The 21,892-nt window shown below is 42.6% G+C and overlaps 1 protein-coding gene across 25 annotated transcripts in view; it reads left to right on the forward strand.

The window, feature by feature from the left end:
• Nucleotides 1-2,798: 2,798 nt before the first annotated feature.
• The window catches only part of RIMS2 (regulating synaptic membrane exocytosis 2), a 576,029-nt gene continuing 556,935 nt past the window's right edge, over nt 2,799-21,892 (forward strand). For all 25 annotated transcript variants that reach the window (XM_088844714.1, XM_088844724.1, XM_088844720.1 and 22 more), the window contains exon 1: nt 2,799-3,065. In XM_088844714.1, the coding sequence (XP_088700840.1) occupies nt 2,890-3,065 (176 nt within the window). In that variant the 5' untranslated portion in view covers nt 2,799-2,889. The remainder of the gene's footprint in view (nt 3,066-21,892) is intronic.

Genomic DNA, 21,892 nt, shown 5'->3' on the forward strand with positions numbered 1-21,892 from the left:
TTTCCAACCTTTGCTATGTTTTAGTCACTTAGGAATTTTCAAAATATACTCTTGACCAGAGTCCTTACGCCAGAGACTGATTCGTTTTATCTAGGGTTAGACTCAGGCGATATTTTTTAAAAAAGCAGTTAGGGTTTAAAATTGCCATGGATTCAAACAGGAGTAAAAGTATCGAGGTTCTAGCTGCAGTGCTGCCATTTACGAGCTGGCTGACCTTAGTCCTCTAGTTCCCATAAAATGACGGGTTGGATTAGAGATATATAATAATCCCCTAACTCTACAACAGAATCACATAAATTTGGAGTCATATGATCTCATCAAACTAACTCCAAAGAGATGAAAACTGAATTACTTGGGGGTGTGAGAGCTTGATTTGAAGTAGGTGAGTAATATAAATAAATGAGTAAATAAATAAATAAAAGCACTTAAGTAAACTTTTCCCTTACAAGGGGTGGGAGAAAAGAAACAGAAGATTATTTATGCTTAGAATTCACAAGAGACTTCCAGGGCAGCTTCGTGTATCCCCAGGTCTCTTAAATTGGGAGCTAGTCAGATGCTACCCGGGGAATGGGGAGCGGGAGGAGGAGAGTTTGCTACACACCAAGAAGATAAATATAATACAACTCCCCAAGGCCTTACACTACTCATCAGACGATAATCTGGCCTGATACTAAACAAAGCTAGCGTGGAAGGCGGGGTAGGGGTGTGTACGTATACGTAGATACACACACGTACACGCACCCCACCTCAGTCATCCACTGCGCTTGCCAAGAGCAGGCAGAAGGGGTGATCCCTGGCAACGAGTCCCCCTGGCCTCAACTCTACCCCTCTTCACTAGCTCCCAGTCCCGTCCCACTCCACCCCACCCAGAGGGTTGTCAGGGCGGGGCTCAGCCCTACACAGGGCAGCGGCGGCCACTGCCATTCCCCAGGAGCTGGTTTTCTGTTCACTCTCAGCCTCTTTCATCTTACCCGTCCCTGTGCTTGGAAAACCAGACTCTCCCACTAACCCCATCCCCTGGCTTCTCTGCCACTACTCTCTAGATAAGGCCCGCCAAAGAGGACCAGATAGAACGAAGCCCTTGGCCGAAGCACCGGCTGACCCTCACTCTCTCACCGAGCCTTAGTCCTTTGCCTTCACATATACAGCCTCGGGTCTCCTCCTCATCCGCACACCTTTCCCAGACAAACCCTAACTCTCCCAATGTCACCTCCCACGTCTCCAGCCACTCCTGCGCCCTCAGTCAATACCTCTCCGAGCTTTCTTCGCCATCAGGATCCCCCGGGGAACCAACCCCCACCCCCGCCCCAACACTTACAGTCTCCCTCCTTCCAGGACTCCGCCCTTGGCAGCTCAAGAGCCCCTCCAAGCGCTCACACTTTTTCCCCTCCAGCCTGACACCTTGCGCGCCGCCCCCACCCCCACCCCGCCCCATTCCCGGTTCAAAACCCCTGCGAACCCTCACTCCCGGATCTCAGTCTCCGGAACCGACACACCCGCCGCCGGTCCCTGCCTCCTAGTTCTCTACCTCTCCAGCTGACCCACAGGGCTCTCCATCCACCTCGATTCTTAACTCTTCCCCTTCTCCCGACGCCGGCTCTCAAGCTCCCCTCTCCACACCCCCGCCCTTGAAACTCCCGCTCTCCTCTTCCGTCCAGCTCGCTCTCTTCTCTTCCTTCCCTCCCTCCGACCCCCCCACCCCCAACCTCTCCCCGCCCGGCCCCAGTCCACTGTTCGCCTTCTGGAGGGTGGGCGCCGCCCGCCGGGCATCCGCGGTGCTCGGGCCTCCACGGCCGGGAGGTGACGCGGCCCCCGCGGGAGGAGCCCGGGAGGCGGAGGGGCGGAGGAGGCGCGGGCGGCGGCATCGAGCGGCGGCAGCAGCGGCGGCGGCGGCGTAGGGAGCGGGCCCTCCGCACCCACTCCATGGACCACAGGGGCGGTGGCAGCTTGAGGGACTCCAGGCGGGCGCGTTGATGTGGCAGGACCCGCGCCCGACCCTGCTGCGCGTCGGAGGTCGCTGGGATCCGGACGCTGGCAGCCGCGAAGCCCCGGCCTCGGGACTGCCCGCCACTAGCCCTTGTCTTCCCTACTCCGCTTTGGCTTCCCCGCTCTAGCCCGGAGGGGTGGTCTTCAAGGCTACCCGCCCACCCACCCTCCGGCCCTCTCCGCGTCGTTTCTGTAGGGGGGTCCTCTCTCCGCGGAGCCGGGAGCCCAGTGACGCGTCGGCCGGCGGGACGGCTCGGCAGCTTCTCTGGGAAATTCGCCCCTGCTTCCTCACTCTCCTCTGCGCTCCCGCCTCGGCGCCCCTCTCGGCTCGCGGGACGCTGCCTCCCCGGCACTAGGAGCGAGTTCCCGGGACTCCCCCCAGGGGGCTGGGTCGCAGCCACCCCTGTCTTCGCTCCCGAGCGGCGCGCGCGGGGCCCCCCGCCTCCGCCGCGGCCGGACACCCTCGCGCCCCGGGCCGGCGCGCCGCCCTCCCGCCTGCTCCTTCCAGTCACCCCACCCTTATCCCCGCCGCCTTACTCCACCACCCTCCCCGCGCTGCTCCGAGCCCTCCGCGGCCCGGCCCGGTCTCCCGCTCCTCTTCTTGCTCCTACAGCTCACTTGCCAGCCCTTCTCCCCCCGGGGAAAAAGAAACATTTCTCCGAGCGCACTCGGCAGCCCTGCCTTCCCCCCACCCCGCCGCGCTCGCCCTCCCCTCCCCTTCCCCCCGCCTTTTCCATCTTGGGGGAGGGGGGCCGTCGCCTGGGATTGAAGGCCATTGATTTGTATGTGTTTGTCCCGGCGCCGGAGGCTGCCCCAGCCGCCCGCGCGGGTGCCGCCGCCGCCGCCGCCGCCGCCGGTGGAGTTGCCTCCCGGCTTCCCTAGGGTGGTTGGACTCCACCAAACATGTCGGCTCCTGTCGGGCCGCGGGGCCGCCCGGCTCCCACCCCGGCGGCCTCTCAGCCGCCTCTGCAGCCCGAGATGCCCGACCTCAGCCACCTCACGGAGGAGGAGAGGAAAATCATCCTGGCCGTCATGGATCGGCAGAAGAAAGAAGAGGAGAAGGAGCAGTCGGTGCTCAAGTAAGGACCTGACTCCATCTTCCCGCCTCCCTCCCTCCCTGCCCTCCGCCGTGCCCCCCACCTCGGTCGCTGCCCTGCGGCCGCCAGCGCGCCCGGGGATCGCCGCCCTCCCTTCCCGCCGGCGGCGCCTGGGCCACGAGGGCTGCGACCGCCGCCGGCCGCCCGGGCTGGCGTGCTGGGGCTGTCAGAGCGCAGGGGTGTGTGTGTCGGGGAGGGAGAGCGCCGAGGCCGGCCGCGGCGAGCCTGTGGGCGTTTCAATTCCCCCTCGGCGTCCTTCCGGCTGGCCCCGCCGGGCCAGTTCGGCTGCGGGCCCCGGCGGGGCTCGGGGCTGAACGCGGGCTCCGCGCGCTCCAGGTCGCTTCCCGCCGCCCCCGCGCGGAGGCAGTGGCTCGGACGAGGAATCCAATATGGCCGTGCACAGGTGCTCCCGGGCCGGGACCCGGGCGAGGCGCGCCGGAGGGGAGGAGGGCGCCGCCGGGGGGCCCCGGGCCCCGCCTCCGCGGGGCGCCTCTGCCCCCACAGCCTCCCCCACGGAGGGAAGAGCAGCGCTGCGCACTGTCGCCCCGGGCAGGAGGGCGGCGGGGCGGGCGAGGGGGGCCTGTAATAAGCGCTGTCGTGTCTCGGGTGGGTGTGCGGCCGCCGCCATCTTCCAGCCCCTCCCCCTCGGCGGGTGTGTAACACCCTGCACTCTGCCGCTCTTCCCGTTTGCAACTAGTAAATCTGCTTAATCTCGAAGAGGCTCCGAAGGGACTCCAGTTCCTCCCGCTACTGCAGCTTGGGATGCTCCCTACCTTGTGAAGTTCTGCCTCTCGTGCTCGTAGTCCAGGCAGCGGGATCTTGCGGAGGGTGGGACAGTGAAAGCAGCACCCAGGCACCCAACACAGTTTAGTGACGGTGTAACTTCAGCACCAGGGAACTGTCCAGAGAGCGAGCGAGATCTGTAGGCGTTTGAGATTCCTTTTCTTGTCAGTCTAGCAAAGAGATGTATTTCAGCAGATTTGCTTTTAAATGTTTTACGGTTCTTTGACTTCTCGGTTACTACGTGAAGGAGATTGTGCAGAACATGTGTAACCTTTTTTAAAAAATGTTTTTCCAGCTCAATTCTTTCCTTTTTTGCTAGAAATGCGTTATTCATTAAGATTAATTTGTACAGTTTATATACCAAATATGTGACAATTCTTTCGTGTCGCTTATTTCTAAATTATGCTTTTCCCATATTCTCCACAGAAACACATAGTTGAAAGTGTAGAGTTCCTTTGGGACGGAACTAACACACTGACCTCTAATCATGTAAATTCAAAAAAACAGGTTGTTGAATTCAGTATTCTTTAGCACTTAACAAAGAAACAATTCTCTCTACACATATATTTACATATTTTAATGAAAAATGCTACTTTAAATTATATAACAAACTTATCAAATATCTTTACATGTCCAAGAAAAATACTATTTCTCAAAAAATACTGAAGGACTAAGAGAGCAAATGTGCTTCTAACATACAAACTGAAATAAAGAATTGCTTCTTCAAAACTAATTTCTGGGTTTGAATAGTTGCTTGGCAATGTGATTTATTAGTAGGCTTGGGAAATGAAAAAATAGTAAGAGATTTAAGTAGCTTATTTCAACTAGTAAAAAGTAAAACAATTATTTTAAAGAGCTTTTTGAGCATACTTCTAACTTTTGTTTAACTTTACCAACAATGTCAAGCTTTTGATTACTTAGAGTTTGATATTTGGATATATGAATCTGTATTTTCTTATAATTGTTATAAATATTGCCAAAATGATCCTCAAATTAAATGTGGTTTTATTTGTTTGACTCATATTTAAATGTAGGAAGTGTTTTTATTTTTTTTATGGCATGCAGAATTATGATATTTATTGGCTAGTTCACTGTAGTTCCACATCTATTTATTGTTCCAATATATAGAAACTTAAATGAACTTTTGAGTACTAAATTAAGAATTATTTAAGGTGAACTGTATGTTATATTAGAAAAATGTGAGAGGGTTTTTTCAGATAGGTACGTGTGAGTATTTTACTTTCCTGTGTAAACCTACATACTGTGCAAATGCATATAAAGTTTGTGCATTCATATTTGCATAGTTTAGGTAGAAACAAGCATTCTCTGAGAACATAGTCATACAGTCTATGAAATTATATTGACGAAAAATCTGTTTGTGTTTATGTAAAAATGTCTATTTGCATATTTACCTAACTTAGACTTGGAATGAGTCATACCTCAAAATGATATACATGGTTTCAGAATTATTTTTGTATTCATTTTAACAAGAAACTATTTGGAGGTTAAATTATATTTAAAACTTTTAATTTTTAATATTCTTTAAAAATACTTTTGCAGAAACCAACATAATATTGTAAAGCAATTACCCTTCTATTAAAAGTAAATAAAAACTACTTTTTGGCTTTCATAATAAAATAAGATTAGACAAGGAAGATTAGGAAAAGAATAGACTTTATAATAGAATGATAAAAATGAGACAGATTGTTTTGAGGATTTTGACAATTTACTAATATTTTCAATATTGGCTATTAAGTTACAAATGCTATTTATAAGAAAAAAATAGTACTAATATTCTTCAGTGATTGCTATTTGCCATTTACTTTTAGGGACCATTTGCCTGGTCATGACTATACTTTGTTTCTCTTTAATGATGTCTGTTTAATTGCATGTTAACGTTTATTCTGAGAGAAGGTCATGGGCAGAAAGAAATAAACTGAAATTCAAATTCATGTCTGCTGCCTTTTAATAGCTATGTTAAAAAATGAGTTTGCTGTCTGAAAAATTGAAACCATTGGATGAAAATAATTTTGCATGATCTGTGAGTTTAAATATTCCTATTAAGTATTCATACAAAGTAGGGTGTGGATACCCAAGGGCATCATAAGATGATGTACTGGATTGATTACAAGAAGAAAATAATTAAAACTTATATTTATATTTCTGTCTGTGTTTGAAAATGAAAGAAATTAAGTTTTATTGATACTTAATATATAGATTGACAATGTGAAGATGCATATAAGTAAATATACATATTTTAAGAAGTTAATGCCTGACATATTTTTAGTGAGAAAGGTGAGCGATCAAAACTGATTGAGACCACTGCAGTAAATTCTCTTCTAAGGAGCGTGGATAATTAAAAACTATTTATATTTAATCATTAGCAGTTTCTTCACGGCCTAGCTGAATATTCACATATTCTGGAAGTCTTTGGTCATCATCAAATGTTACAGTTTTACATATGAGTGAGATATTAGGACTTTGGAAGCATTTTTATATCCAATAGATCCTTCAGTGGATCAACAATTACTTTTTATTAATCCTTACGTGAATGCCTTTAACAGTTTTAGTTTGGATAACTCAGTGTATCAGTAAAATCTATAATATTCTTTTATTGATTAAAGTTTTTAAGCCTTGTCTTTCAAGACTGTAAGCATCTTGAGGGCAGGAATAAAAATGTACTCTTCTTTGGAGTTTCTGTTTTGTAGTATCCTTAACGCCTGTACATGGTAGGTATCTAGTAAGCAATGTTGATTTAACTTCGAGTAACGAGTAGTTTGTTCATTAACAAGTGGCTTACCAAACTTGTTGGAAAATGCAATTTTTTGGACAAAGTGCATAATTTATTTAAAGTTTATATTTTCCAGTGAGTTTTTGTTCTTGTTACTATTTTTTGTTTGTTTTGGGTATGATGTGAAAAAATGTATAAAGTAAACCCACTGAAATCAATAGAAAAATATTTTCGGTAAGTATTTATTGAGCTTTCTGTTATCCTCGTATCATAGTCTTTTAGATGAGATGTTTTTGAAACAAATTAGAAATTTTGTGTTTCTTATGTAAATGATGTGTTTCTTATGTAAATTATCTTTTCATCCACAGTTTAGATTTTGTTAATGTCAAAGGGATAATTTGCTCCCCTTTCCCATAATAAAAGAAAATGATAAATAAAAATTTGCATGATCAAGGTAATGATTTAGATTATATTTAAAACATAGGTAAGAAGTTTTATATTTTTTAATATTTCAATTTTAAAGTACTTTCCAAACTCAGTTTATAAACTTCTTTACTTAATAGGTAATATATACATATGGTACAAAATTTCTTAGCTACCTATTTTCCCTTTCCAGAGGCAACTCCTGTTGCCAGCTTATTTTATACTCTTTCAGAAATATTCTATGCTTAAGAGCAGATATGTGTGTATATCAAATATTGTGTGTCTATTATGTATATATATGTGTGTACGCATGTGTGGACTTATGTGTGTAGACAGAAAAGGTACAAATATGTCCTGCAGTTTAATTTTTAGGAGATCAATTCCACATCCATGAATATATAACTCCCTAATTCATTTTAATGGCTGTATGTGTGCATGTGCGTACACGCTAAGTCGCTTCAGTCATGTCCCACTCTTTGCAACCCTATAGACTGTAGCCCGCCAGGCTCCTCTGTCCATGGGATTCTCCACGCAAGAATACTGGAGTGGGTTGCCATGCCCTCCTTTCTCCAGGGGATCTTCCCAACCAAGGGATCAAACCCAAGTCTCTTATATCTCTTGCATTTGTACATATATCATTTTCCATATGCATGAATTTGTCTCTGGAATAAATTCCTAGAAATGAGATTGTTTGATCAAAAGGTCATAAAGTGTAACCTTTATATTTTTATAATGTATAAAATTTAAAAATTAAATTTTAATATTGTCACATTTACTTTCATAAAGGAAGTATGCATAAGTGACATATGCTAGGGAGATTTTCATATATCCTTGCTAACTCAGTATGTGGTAGTCTTTGCCAATGTTTTGGTGGAAAATATGCCATTCTAAAATTTAATTGCAGTTTTCTTATTATCAGTGAGGTTGAGAGCCGTTTACATTTGTTTAGAGCCTTTTGTTATTTCTTTTTCTGTTGGTCATTTTCAGTGATTTGTGGAAGCTCTTTATTTATCATTTGTTTTATGACCTTGCTTATGCCTTTTTGTTACTAGTCAAGATTTTTTAAAATGTATTTAAATTTATTATTGTTATGATTGCCTTTGGGTTTTGCGATATGCTTAGAATGATCTTCCTCTTTCTAATATTTAAAATACCATATTTTTTTCTTACAGCTAAATAAAATTTTAAGTGTGGCATGTCATCTAAATTATGTAATTTAATCATGAAGACTTAAATAAAAATCATTATTGTACATGCAGTGACCATAGTCATTGCCAAAAATTGAAACTCCATAGTTCCTAAGGATTCAAAATGCATTTTAAAACATTGACATTTTATGAGAAAATACCTAATAAACTTTTCATATATACTCTATATTTTAAAGTAATTAGGACAATTAAATAGTATCTTCTTGTTGACAATATATATGATAAAAATTGATTGTACAGTGTGATGAAGAGGGAGGTAGTGGAGGCAAGTGTGATAGGCCAGATGAATTTTGACTTGAAACCTTACTTTACTAATTAATAACTGTGAGGTCTTGCTTACGTTAATAAGCTCTCTGAGGCCATGTTTCCTCATCTGTATTATTTGAGTAATAACACCTGTCCTGAAGGATTGTTGTAATCAATATATACCAGGTGTCCTGGCACAAGTAGGTGTGCAATAAATCATTGCTACTAACTGACTATAGATAGGGACCTCTAAACCTTAATTCTATAGCACTCTTGGACGAAATCTGTCCCTCCACCCTTTCTTTTGAGAGATTCTTTTTCCTGCCACTAGGAAGTCAAAATTTGCCTGGAGGACTTTTAGGTGACTTCATTCTTTGTCAAGGGCTTCTCTGGTAGCTCAGTTGGTAACGAATCCACCTGCAGTGCTGGAGACCCTGGTTTGATTTCTAGGTTGGGAAATCCCTTGGAGAAGGGATAGGCAACCCATTGGGGTATTCATGGGCTTCCCTTGTGGCTCAGATGGTAAAGAATCTGTCTGCAGGGTTTGATCCCTGGTTGGGAAGATCCCCTGGAGGAAGGCATGGCAACCCACTCCAGTATTCTTGCCTGGAGAATCCCCATGGACAGAGAAACCTGGTGGGCTACAGTCCATGGGGTCCAAAGAGTTGGACATGACTGAGAGACTTAAGTACACACATTCTTTGTCTGGAAAGCTAGGGACAAGGAGAGGGAAGGTGAATTGGAAGCAGTTTCTGTAGCAGAAAACATTATTAACGAGCCGGATAACTAAGGTGGTGGTGGTGTTCAGTCACGCAGTTGTGTCTGACTATTTGAGACCCCATGGACTGCAGCACACCAGGCTTCCCTATCCTTCACCATCTCCCGGAACTTGCTCAAACTAATGTCCATCAAGTTGATGATGCCATCCAACCATCTCATCCTCTGTCGTCCCCTTCTCCTCCTGCCTTCAATCTTTTCCAGCATCAAGGTATTTTCTAATCAGTTGACTCTTCACATCAGGTGGCCACAGTATTGGAGCTCCAGCTTCAGCATCGGTCTTTCCAATGAATATTCAGGATTGATTTCCTTTAGGATTGACTGGTTTCATCTCCTTGCAGTCCAAGCGACTCTCAAGAGTCTTCTCCAGCACCACAGTTCAAAAGCATCAATTCTTCAGTTCTCAGTGTTCTTTATGGTCCAACTCTCACATCCGTACATGACTACCGGAAAAACCATAGCTTTGACTAGATGGACCTTTGTTGGCAAAGTAATGTCTCTGCTTTTTAATATGCTATGTAGGTTAGTCTTAACTTTTCTTCTTTTTAACTCTTACACAATCTTTATTATATATGTTGGATTTAGCAAGAACAAATTTTCTTTTTTATATATCTTCGTATATCACTTCTAATGAAGAACACTGGAGTGGGTTGCCATTTCCTTCTCCAATGCTTGAAGGTGAAAAGTGAACATGAAGTCGCTCAGTTGTGTCCGACTCTTAGCGACCCCATGGACTGCAGCCCACCAGGCTCCTCCATCCATGGGATTTTCCAGGCAAGAATACTGGCGTGAGGTGCCATCCAGGTAGCAATATAACCACGATAGTGTTTATTGATATTTAGTACTTTGGTATTGTTCAGTTGACAGATGGAGATGATGCTAACAGCCCTCTTGTTTTGTTGGTGTATGAGGTGTCTATTATAATAATTGTTGTAGTGGTTTGCTTCTCAGGCACATACATGAAAAGTCTGTTTCATCGCATATCACTCACATATAATTCCTTGTGACCAAAAGGTGAAATAGTTAATGCTTTTATTAACACAATTTTTTTTTTTTTTTTTGGTCAAAGTGAATTTTGTTGTGGAGGTAGCTAGGTGTTCCTCAAAGATTTATGTTCCTTTTTCATAGAGTTTCTGGGCAGTAGCTGTCTAGTCCTGTCTTTTCCGTCTCCCCTTGTATCTCGATGAGTTCATGTAATTACGTTCTGGCTGATGACTCTTTGTGACACTATAATCTGTAGCCTCCCAGGCTCCTCTGTCCGTGGGATTCTTCTGGCAAGAATACTGGAGTGGGTTGCCATGCCCTTCTCCAGGGGATTTTCCCAACTCAGGGGTTGAAGTTGCATCTCCTGCATTGGTAGCCAGATTCTTTACCAGTAGTGCCACATGGGTACTGAATTTTATTATCACAAGTTGATCTCTCTTCAACGATTGTCTGCTCTAAGCTAACGAAAGTCTTAACACAGCCATTGATTCTTGAATGCAGAATTTATCAGGACATGTCTTTTCCATCCTCTTGGTGACAAGTTGCTGGCAGTACCCCAACTGAGAATTTGTTGTTGAAGGTTTGAGAAAATACTTACACTGTACCTTAACAGAGATAGTTGCTCAGGGAGTTAAAATAGCGTATAGACTTGAGACAGAAGAATTCACAAGCTAAGGATACATTTTAGAACAAATTGAAGCTTCATGTTAAAAGTTTTGCAGGTTGAAGGCTAATAATTAAACTCTTGTCTCCAAACTGAAGTGTAGGAATTGTTATAGAACTGGGAGGTCAGAGGGACTTATACAATTTGAATGTTGTTGAATTTTATCATTGCATGTTACATATTTTCCCATTCACCATTCCAGATCTACTCACTTTTCCCCACTTTGCTGTATACTATAGGAGCTCACCTCTATGGATTGCACCAGCAGGTCTCCTTGTTCTTAGACCTCCAGTTGGTTTCTATTGATGTGGGACATTGGCAGATTGTATGGAAGGAGAATGACGTCAGGTTATTTGTTCCCAAGTTTCCTCCACACCAGTCTGGCGGCCCTCTTAGTACAGCTGTTTTCTTCCAGTCCTGGAAATTGCTTTCCTCTGTTGCTAGCCATCATACTGCACCGTCTCTTGTTGGTTTCCTTAAACCCTGATCACCTCTTTGTAAAACGGCGCCTTTATTAAGCTCTCCTTAGTTACTCAGTTTAGCCAGGACCCAGACTGATACACTGTGGTTCAGTAAAAGTTCATTTGGATTATGAATGTGAATGAATCATAACTTTAGGTATTCACAGCCCACCTCCTATATAATCATAGTAATCTCTTTACAAATCCTCCTCTGTGTCATGTTCTTTGATTATGCACATCCTCTTGCTCTTTTCCCGATGTGCTGTTTTGTGTCCAGCTCCGCTGCTGTGAAGAGATACATCTCTTTGATGTATTTCCACGATTTGGGTGTCTCTCCTTTCAATTTTTGTATCATTCTGTAAATAATTTTTATAATGTTTCTGATATTCAATATTAGTTACTAATCTCTATGTTCTTCTTAGTATAACTGGTTTCTTTGATGTCAGGGACCAAGTTTTTTTTTTTTTTGTAATTAATTTTTTATTGGAGGCAAATTATTTTACAATATTATATTGGTTGGTTTTGCCATACATTGACATGAATTCGCCCCGGGTTTACATAAGTTCCCCCTCCTGAACCCCCCTCCCACCTCCCTCCTCCTTTTATCCTCCCTCTGGGTCATCCCCGCATGCCAGCCCCGAGCATCCTATAACATGCATTGACCCTGAACTAGTGATTCATTTCACATATGACAACATACGTGTTTCAATGCCATTCTCCCAAATCATCCCACCCTCACCCTCTCCCACAGAGTCCCAAAGACTGTTCTATACATCTGTGTCTCTTTTGCTGTCTCGTATACAGAGTTATCATTTGCATCTTTCTAAATTCCATATATATGCGTTAGTATGCTGTATTGGTGTTTTTCTTTCTGGCTTACTTCACTCTGTATAATAGGCTCCAGTTTCATCCACCTCATTAGAACTGATTCAAATGTATTCTTTTTAATGTTTTAATCATCTTTTTATGCCTAGTGTAGTACCAGGCAGAGAGGCAATGGCAAGCCACTCCAGTACTCTTGCCTAGAAAATCCTTGGATGGAGGAGCCTGGTAGGCTGCAGTCCGTGGGGTCGCTAAGGGTCGGACACGACTGAGCGACTTCACTTTCACTTTTCATTTTCACACACTGGAGAAGGAAATGGCAACCCACTCCAGTGTTCTTGCCTGGAGAATCCCAGGGACGGGGGAGCCTGGTGGGCTTCTGTCTGTGGGGTCACACAGAGTCGGACACGACTGAAGTGACTTAGCAGCAGCAGTACCAGGTGCACAGTTGTCAGTCAGTAAACATTTGTTAATAAAACATGGTGGTCACGGTAATCATTCTAACTTCCTCACCCTTCCTCAGCCCTCAAATACAATCAGTTACCAAATCCTATCTCTATTATCTCTGAAATATCTTTGAAATCTGTTTCTTTCATCTTCATTGTCAGTGCATTGTTTCATGCCTTCATTGTATTTTCCTTAATCATTTCTAAACAAGGATCTCGAGGCTCACTTCCTCTAGTCCAGCCTCTCTGTAATAGCACTACACTCTGACACACAGTTTATTTTAATATCTTTATATTCTTTAGTGCCTTCCCAAACTTCTATATATATCATGGAAGTCCCTTTGTAATGTTTTATCAGTGTTATATCCTGGTAATCTTTCATGAGCACTGTCTGTTTGAATTGTAGTGAAGTGAGTTCCCTTTTTTTTTTTCCATCTTCTGTTGTAGTTTGGCGTATACTATTCTCTTTGACTAGAAAGCCCTAACCACTTTTCTCTGGCTAAGTCCTATTGATTCTTAACTGAGATTCATCTCAGGCTTCCAACTTTTGGAAACTGAGTTAGATGACTCTTTGTGCTCATTTAACTCTTATTATATACTTTTACTATACTCTTACTACCTTAATACTCAATAGCCAGCATTTTTTGAATGCGTTCTGTGCTATTTTATATATTCATTATCTGATTCAGCCACTACAACCATCTGAGAGATAGTTATTACTTTTCCCAGTTTTACGGATGAAAAAAAAAAAAATGAAGACTTAAGTTGGATGCTCAGAGTTTTCAGTAGGGAGCTAGGATGTAAGCCCAAGCAGTCATATTCTGCCAGAATTTGTACTTAGAATCCACCTGCAATACAGGAGACTCGGGTTCGATCCCTGGGTCGGGAAAATCTCTTGGATAAGGGAATGGCTCCCCACTCCAGTATTCTTGCCTGCGAAACCCAACTACAGAGGAGCCTGGCGGGCTCCATGGAGTCGGTCTCAAAGAGTCGGACACAACTGAGGGACTAGGCACAGCACAGCATGATAGATTAAGCCACCTTTTGCTGATGTTCCAGTAGATACTTTTTTTTGCTATAGTGTCAAGTATGTCTTTATTTGAAATAGTAGTTAGCATTTTAGAAAATTCTACCTCCCTCAATAAAGATTTCTCTGGGCAATAATAATGGTGGTATTGCAGGGGTAGGCAGTCTTAAGGTCAAAGCATCTTTGTTAAGACCAGGTTCAATGTTTAGAATATGAGATGGTAAAGTTGATTACTAGATGATAACGAATATAGAGAATATTAGCATCAAGAGTATTAATATATGGCCAGTGACCACTCTTCAAACACGTTAACAAGAACAAGGTAACATGGTAACAAATTTGAGACAAAGTGAACCAGAAGGTGTGTGTAATAGCTGTTTCATTTCATTCTATGGCTAAGATTACCTTCAATTGAAAAGACTTTACGTATACCTCATGTTTAAATCTTTAAAAAATTTCCCCCTTTTTTTGTAATTTTGTTTTTATGGTAAAATTCCAATATATTTTTGTTGGTATGATAGTGAGAGCCTAGACTACCCCTAGAAATGTGTTGTTACACCATTGATTGTCTTAGCTGAGATCTGAAAAGTAGTCTATAAACCTGGGGAAAGAGAATGCACATTTGGGAGTTGAGATTAGTGTTCAGTTTTTTTCTTTGAATTTGAATGTATCTCTACACTGGAAGCAGGAGTTGAAGGAGGGAATGAACATTTTTTTAGTGTCCATTATGTGCTAGGATTCAGGTTACAAAGCTTATGAGTAGCAGAACACAGATGTGTGGCTAGATCTTTTTAACTACAAAACCCAATCTCTTTCTATCACATTGCTGTGAGTCTCCTATGGGAGATAGTTAGCCTAGTGCAGAAGCACTTGAATTCTGGAGTCAGTCAAGCTTCAGTTTGAACCCCAGCTCTGTTACTTGGTAGTTGTGTACCTTAGTGTCTTCATCTGTCAAATGGGGATAATAATGCCTACTTCATAAGCTGTTATGAGGACTGAGTTTACATTTGTAAAGTCCTTGGAAGAGTTCTTAGCACGTAGTAAACATCATGTGGGCTTCCCTGGTGGCTCAGAGGTTAAAAGCGTCTGCCTCCAATGCGGGAGACCCGGGTTCGATCCCTGGGTAGGGAAGATCCCCTGGCGAAGGAACCGGTAACCCACTCCAGTATTCTTGCCTGGAGAATCCCATGGGCGGAGAAGCCTGGTAGGCTACAGTCCACGGGGTCGCATAGAGTCGGACACGACTGAGCGACGGAACGGAACGGAAACATCATGTAAGTGTTTGTTAAAGAAATAATTTAGCTGAAAGAGGGAAGCATTGATAACTATAGAGACCAGCAATCTACTGTATCTTCAGTGAATACTTTTATGAAAGGGGCTCCCCTGGTGGCCCAGACGGTAAAGAATCGCCTGCAATACAGGAGACCTGGGTTCCATCCCTGGATTGGGAAGATCCCTTGGAGAAGGGAATGGCTACCCACTCCAGTATTCTTGCCTGGGAATCAACCTACCTTATTTTCAGTAAATACTTTTAGGAACGCCCAATATTTTAACACCTGTTGAAAAGACATTGCTACTTTCTTTAATAAGTGAAGTGAAGTGAAGTTGCTCAGTCGTGTCCGACTCTTTGCGACCCCATGGACTGTCACCTGCCAGGGTCCTCCATCCATGGGATTTTCCAGGCAAGAATACTGGAGTGGGTTGCCATTTCCTTCTCCTTCTTTAATAAAGTATGACCTAAATCTTCCAAGGTTATAAATAGTGTCCCTTGTGTTAGTTTTCCGCTACTAACAAACTTACTGGCTTAAAACAAGTTTATTTTCATACAGTTCTGTAAGTCAGAAGTCTGACATAGGTCTTACTGGATAGAATCAAAAGAACTGGCTGTATTTCCTTCTGGAAGCTACCTGGGTTGGGGGTGAGGGTGGCGGGGGGTAGGGTGGGGGGTGGTGGGGTGGTGGCGGTTCAGGGGTGAGGTGGGAGGGAATGTTTTCTTGCTCATTTGGGCTGTTGAAAGAATTCAGTTCCTTGAAGTTAAACGACTGAGGTTCCCATTTCCTTCAGCTATCAGCTGAATGCTGTTTTGGCCTCCTAGAGACCTCTTCTCTAGTCTCGCTCATAGCTTCCTACATCTCAGAACCAGTTATGGAGCACTGAATTTTTCTCATGATGCCATCTTTCTGATCCTCTTCTGTCACTGCCTCTCTCTCTGTCCACAGCTGGGAGAGATTTTTCTCTTTTAAGAATTCCTATGATTAGATTGGGCCCACCCAGATAGTCCAGAATAATCTTCCTATCTTAGTCACATCTCTGAAATCCCTTTTACCATGCAAGGATACATATATTCACCTTCCTGGGATTAGAAAATGAACTTTCTTTGGTGGTCATTATTCTCCTTATACCTCTTTAGTAAGTGCCACTAGATATAAGTTTGGATATATGTCTTTTATAAAGGAGACATTGAGCTACTCATTTAAAAAAAAAATGTATTTTGTATTAGAGACATACATTCTAGAATATCTCTAAAATAATATTTTATAGTTTTACTTTTCCGTAGGTTTATAATACTTTATTGCCCTCAAATTACTGCCAATGTGCTCTTCACTTTTCCTTTGTTTCCTCCTGAGTTAAAATACTGTTCTAACCGCAAGTGGTGTTGGGGGCAAGCAGTGAGAATTGTTTTTGGCTCTGCACATAAGAAACACTTCAATACCCTTCCTGAATAGTCTTTTTAGTTAATACTTGGATTTATTTTTATAGATTGAGGAATATGTAATTTTGCCATATGACTAACCTAGTGAAGAGTATTGAAATCTTTCCAAATGCAATATTTTCATTATCTGATTTTAAAAGACTCAGTATCAGTTCAGTTCAGTTGCTCAGTTGTGTCCAGCTCTTTGTGACCCCATGAATCACAGCACACCAGGCTTCCCTGTCCATCACCAACTCCCAGAGTTCACTCAAACTCACGTCCATCGAGTTGGTGATGCCATCCAGCCATCTCATTCTCTGTTGTCCCCTTCTCCTCCTGCCCCCAATCCCTCCCAGCATCAGAGTCTTTTCCAGTGAGTCAACTTGTCGCATGAGGTGGCCAAAGTATTGGAGTTTCAGCTTTAGCATCAGTCCTTCCAATGAACACCCAAGACTGATCTCCTTCAGAATGGACTGGTTGGATCTCCTTGCAGTCCAAGGAACTCTCAGGAGTCTTCTCCAGCACCACAGTTCAAAAGCATCAATTCTTTGGTGATCAGCTTTCTTCACAGTCCAACTCTCACATCCATACACGACCACTGGAAAAACCATAGCCTTGACTAGACGTACCTTTGTTGGCAATGTCTCTGCTTTTTAATATACTATCTAGGTTGGTCATAACTTTCCTTTCAAGGAGTAAGCGTCTTTTAATTTCATGGTTGCAGTCAGCATCCGCAATGATTTTGGAGCCCCCAAAATTAAAGTCTGACACTGTTTCCACTGTTTCCCCATCTGTTTCCCATGAAGTGATGGGACCAGATGCCGTGATCTTTGTTTTCTGAATGTTGAGCTTCAAGCCAACCTTTTCACTTTCCTCTTTCACTTTCATCAAGAGGCTTTTGAGTTCCTCTTCACTTTCTGCCATAAGGGTGGTGTCATCTGCATATCTGAGGTTATTGATATTTCTCCCGGCAATCTTGATTCCAGCCTGTGCTTCTTCCAGCCCAGCGTTCCTCATGATGTACTCTGCATATAAGTTAAATAAGTAGGGTGAAAATGTACAACCTTGACGTACTCCTTTTCCTATTTGGAACCAGTATAAATGGATTTAAAAAGACTCAGTATAAACTTTATATTGTAATATGAATGAATAAAGATTTGAATTTAATCTTTTGACGAAAATATAATTTTCATTGACATGTTTGGTTGAAGAACTATTTCTTACCCCACAATAAATGTGCTTTCATGTATTATTTTTATTTCTTATAATTTAGTCTGATTTAAAGAAAGCACATAGTATTTGAAAATGAAAGTGAAAGTAGCTCAGTTGTATCCAACTGTTTGCAACCCCAGGGACTATACAGAGTCCATGGAATTTTCCAGGCCAGAATACTGGAGTGGGTAGCCTTTCCCTTTTCCAGGGGATCTTCCCAACCCAGGGATTGAACCCAGGTCTCCTGAATTGCAGGTGGATTCTTTATCAGCTGAATCACAATGGAAGTATTTAGTATGATTTAAATTTTATGTCAGTGGTCAAAATACAATTAATTGCTTTAACTTTGATACATAAAATGTTAAAAATAGCTATGAAATAGCTAGAAGAAGAAAAGAACCAAAGTTATCCTTCAAAACTACTAATAGAAATTCATGTTGCAGCATGAGTTTTATATGTTGGGGTAGACTAGATATCACAGTCCAATCGGAAGACAGAAACTGCAGTAATAATTTGAATAGGGAAATTTTAATATAAAGGATTATTAACTTGTAGCAGAGAACAGCCACCTTCTTTAGGGCTGAGGCTGAGTACTCAAGAAGGAACAAACTTGGAAGAGGCCCTTTCCCCCATGGCTAAGGCTGAAATTCAGCCCTTGTTGGAAGGTTGACGATATCCCATTGAGCTGCCACCCACTGGGACAGGCAGGAAATTATCTGTGGGGGTGTCGGTGGGGCTGCTGAGAGGTTGGCTAATGTGCTTAGCCAAAGTCACTGGGAAGCCGCCTATAGGGTTGTCTGTGAGACTTATTGGGATACTGCCTGCTGGGATGCTGTTGAAATTTCTGGATCAGTTCCTGCTGGGTGCTGGTGAAACGTGTTGCGTGCTGGTGAGAGTGAGTGCCGAGAATGAGTGCCGCTGGGTATCCTGTAAGCTCCTGACTGCCAAGCATCGCAGGGAAAACAACAGAATTCCCACATCCAGAAAGAGAAGCCCCTTCTTCCTTTTGCTCCAGCTCCCTCTACCGATGAAGCTTAACATTGCGCCAACTGGTAAAGGAGAACCGGTTGTAGTGTCCGGATTCAGTATTACTAAGTAGGACTAAGAAAGATGGATTAGGAGCTAAGAGGCAATACATTGATAAATTAACAGTAGGCTCTGCTGTCCTAAAATTTCAAGTTTCTTTTTCATGTTGTATGTTTTCATCTGGGTTGCCTGGGGTCTTTACTCCGTGTCATTCTCATTCCGGAATACAAGCTGATGATGAAGATGTATGGAACATTGAGAGCAGATGAAGAGAGAAACTAGTGAACTGCAGATTGTCTCTTAAAGTTTCCTCTCAGAAGTATGTATATAACTGCTGTTCACATTTCATTGGCCATAGTAAGTTACATGATCATGCCTAACTTGGTAGAAAAATGCAGTCCTACCATGGTTAGAAGGAGAATCTGAAGTATTTGTTGAAAAATATAACTACCACAGAATTGACAGGATTGGTATTAGAAAGTTTGTCAATTCCTAGGATCAGTTCAGTTCAGTTCAGTCGCTCAGTCGTGTCTGACTCTTTGCGACCCCATGAATCACAGCACGCCAGGCCTCCCTGTCCATCACCAACTCCCGGAGTTCACTCAAACTCATATCCATCGAGTCGGTGATGCCATCCAGCCATCTCATTCTCTGTCGTCCCTTTCTCCTCCCACCCCCAATCCTAGGATAATTGTTTATAATTCTCTTTTAAAATTGTTTAATTTGTTTTGTAGTGTTTAGGAATTTTAGTGAAAAATAATATCAACATTAAAATTGATGGTGCTCTTAACTTCTGGAAGAGTGACCCCAAATCTGACAATGACTTTACTCATTTGTGCAAAATAGAGAGGGTGAAACATTAATATTTAAGCAGCAGTAAATATATTTTTTGAAGATTAAATACAGACTTTGTTTTTTAATTTTTGCATTAAACTTTTTATATTAATTTATGCTTACATGATATTATGTGAAATGTGAGATGTGTCTTTTTATTCAGAGAAAGGTTTCTTTTTTCATTTATGGTCTGTCTTGGATAGGGGATAAAACAAGACTTAGGTGTCTGGATTAGAGTCCTGGCTCCACCATTTACAAGCTGTGTTATCTTGATGAAGTCACTTCATCTCCTTAAACTCTGGACATGGAGATTGAAAACACACATCCGAAATTCCTTAACTGAATTTCATGGTGCCAGATGTGGTTTAGAATTCAGTTATTTTGAATTCTGTTTTGGGGCTTCCACTGTGGCTCAGCAGTAAAGAATCTGTGTGCAGTGCAGGAGATGCAGGTTTGATTCCTGGGTCCAAAAGAGTCCCTAGAGAAGGAAATGGCAACCCACTTCAGTATTCTTGCTTGGGAACTCCATGGACAGAGGAACCTGGTGGACTACAGTCCCTGGGGTCGCACAAGAGTAGGGCACGACTGAGCGACTAAATAATAACAACAACTCTTTTTTTGATTTTAGAAACATAAAGGTGCAACCACAGAAATATGTAACTCTCAGCGGATCAGGACAGCAGCCCCTAAGCAAATGCATTTATATTTCTCTAGTGAAACATGTGAACATTTATAAGTAGGTTAAATAGAGATTACATAAAGCCTCATGCTATTAATAATTCATTTAGATTGAGAATTTTGGCGCAAACTTGCAAAAAAAGTTCTGTTTTCAGAGCTTTTGGGTTTTGGAATCATGGGTAAGGAATTAGGGTTTGTGGTATCTTTCTGACAGGGTTACGGTGACACTGTAAATGAAAGTGCCCACAAGCCATAAATTGCTATAACATGTTAATTGTCATAACTACAGTGGCCACTGATGCTCTAACTGTCACCAGCCATTTAGAATATTCCTATATTCATAGGTGCATGGAAGCTAGTTGGCAGGGTCAGTTGTAAAGGACCTTGTATGAAGGAATGGTATTCAACTGATATGTACCAGTAACAGAGACACTAGTTATTAAAATATTGAATCACTTTCATGCATATTGGTGACTTTTATTGAGAGAATGTTACATTGTCCAGTGCAATCTGTAAGCATGGTGTGGATTAACATGGTCCTTGGAAGGCCCATAGTGACTGGAGCTGGAAATTTGGAGCCTGCCTAGTACTTCAGCATTTCCTGTTGCTGGAGGTGATGGAGCAGGCTGCAGTGCAGGTAGTTTTTGTGGCACCATATTTTTGGGGAGGGGTCCTGTGACACAGGGGTTCCATTGAGGGAAACACTAGCCTCTATATGCTATGTGACAGTGACATACAGGCAGCAGGCCCAGCTGCCTTAAAGCTTCAACAAAGTGCAGTAGCAGCGACTGCTGACAATCATTTTAATGAGAAGGATGTTGGGACAAGCTTAGTATGGTTCCCAATATCAAGTCATGGCCCCTTTAGAGAGATTAAATCAGCACTTCTGAAATTTAACAAATGATTCAGAAACTGTTAAAATGACTAATGTATAATGTTGCTATAGCTCTTATTACAGTAGTCCCCTTTAATCAGCTGTGGATATGTTCCACAGCCCCCAGTGGATGTCTGAAACTTGACAGTGCTGAACCCTATATATACTATGTTTTTTCCTGTATTATATAGTTTATATATTATAAAGTTCAATTTATAAATTAGGCACAATAAGAGATTAACAATAACTAATAATAAAATAGAACCTACAACATTATACTGTAATAAAGGTTATGTGAATGTGCTCTGTCAAAATACTGTATAAATTTAATGCCTTTTCCATATTAACTTATCATTCATATGGCCATAACTTTTGAAGTTTGAGGTGCGACAGCAAAACTAGCACGCAAATTTCTTTCTCCTTCTTCACAATTTCACAGAGAATTTGATCTCACAGTAGATCTTAGCAACTTCAACCTACTGTTTTTTCTTTTATTATTAAGTTAAGAACTTTCACCTTTTCACATAAAGAAACCCTTTATGGCTTCTCTTTGGCACTTACAAATTGCCAGTATCACTACTCTTGTGCTCTGGGGACATTATTAAGTAAAATTAGGGTTATTTTGAACAGAAGCACTGTGAGAGTTGATCTGATAACCATGCAGGCTACTAAGCGACAAATTGGCAGAGTGAGCTTGGCAAAGGGATGATTCACATCCTGGGCGGGACAGAGCAGGACAGTTTGAGATTTCATCATGCAGTTCAGAACAGTGCACAGTTTAAAACTTATGAATTGTTTGTTTTTGAAATAAACATTTTCCATTTAATGTTTTTGGACTGCTGTTGACCATGTGTCACTGAAACTGCAGTCAGCGAAACCACAGGTAAGGAGGGCCTGCCTTACCCAGCAGAATTCTGTACA

Source organism: Moschus berezovskii, chromosome 16 (assembly GCF_049115385.1).
Source record: "Moschus berezovskii isolate FMDL1 chromosome 16, NW_MosBer_1.0, whole genome shotgun sequence".
In the NCBI taxonomy this organism is placed as follows: domain Eukaryota; kingdom Metazoa; phylum Chordata; class Mammalia; order Artiodactyla; family Moschidae; genus Moschus; species Moschus berezovskii.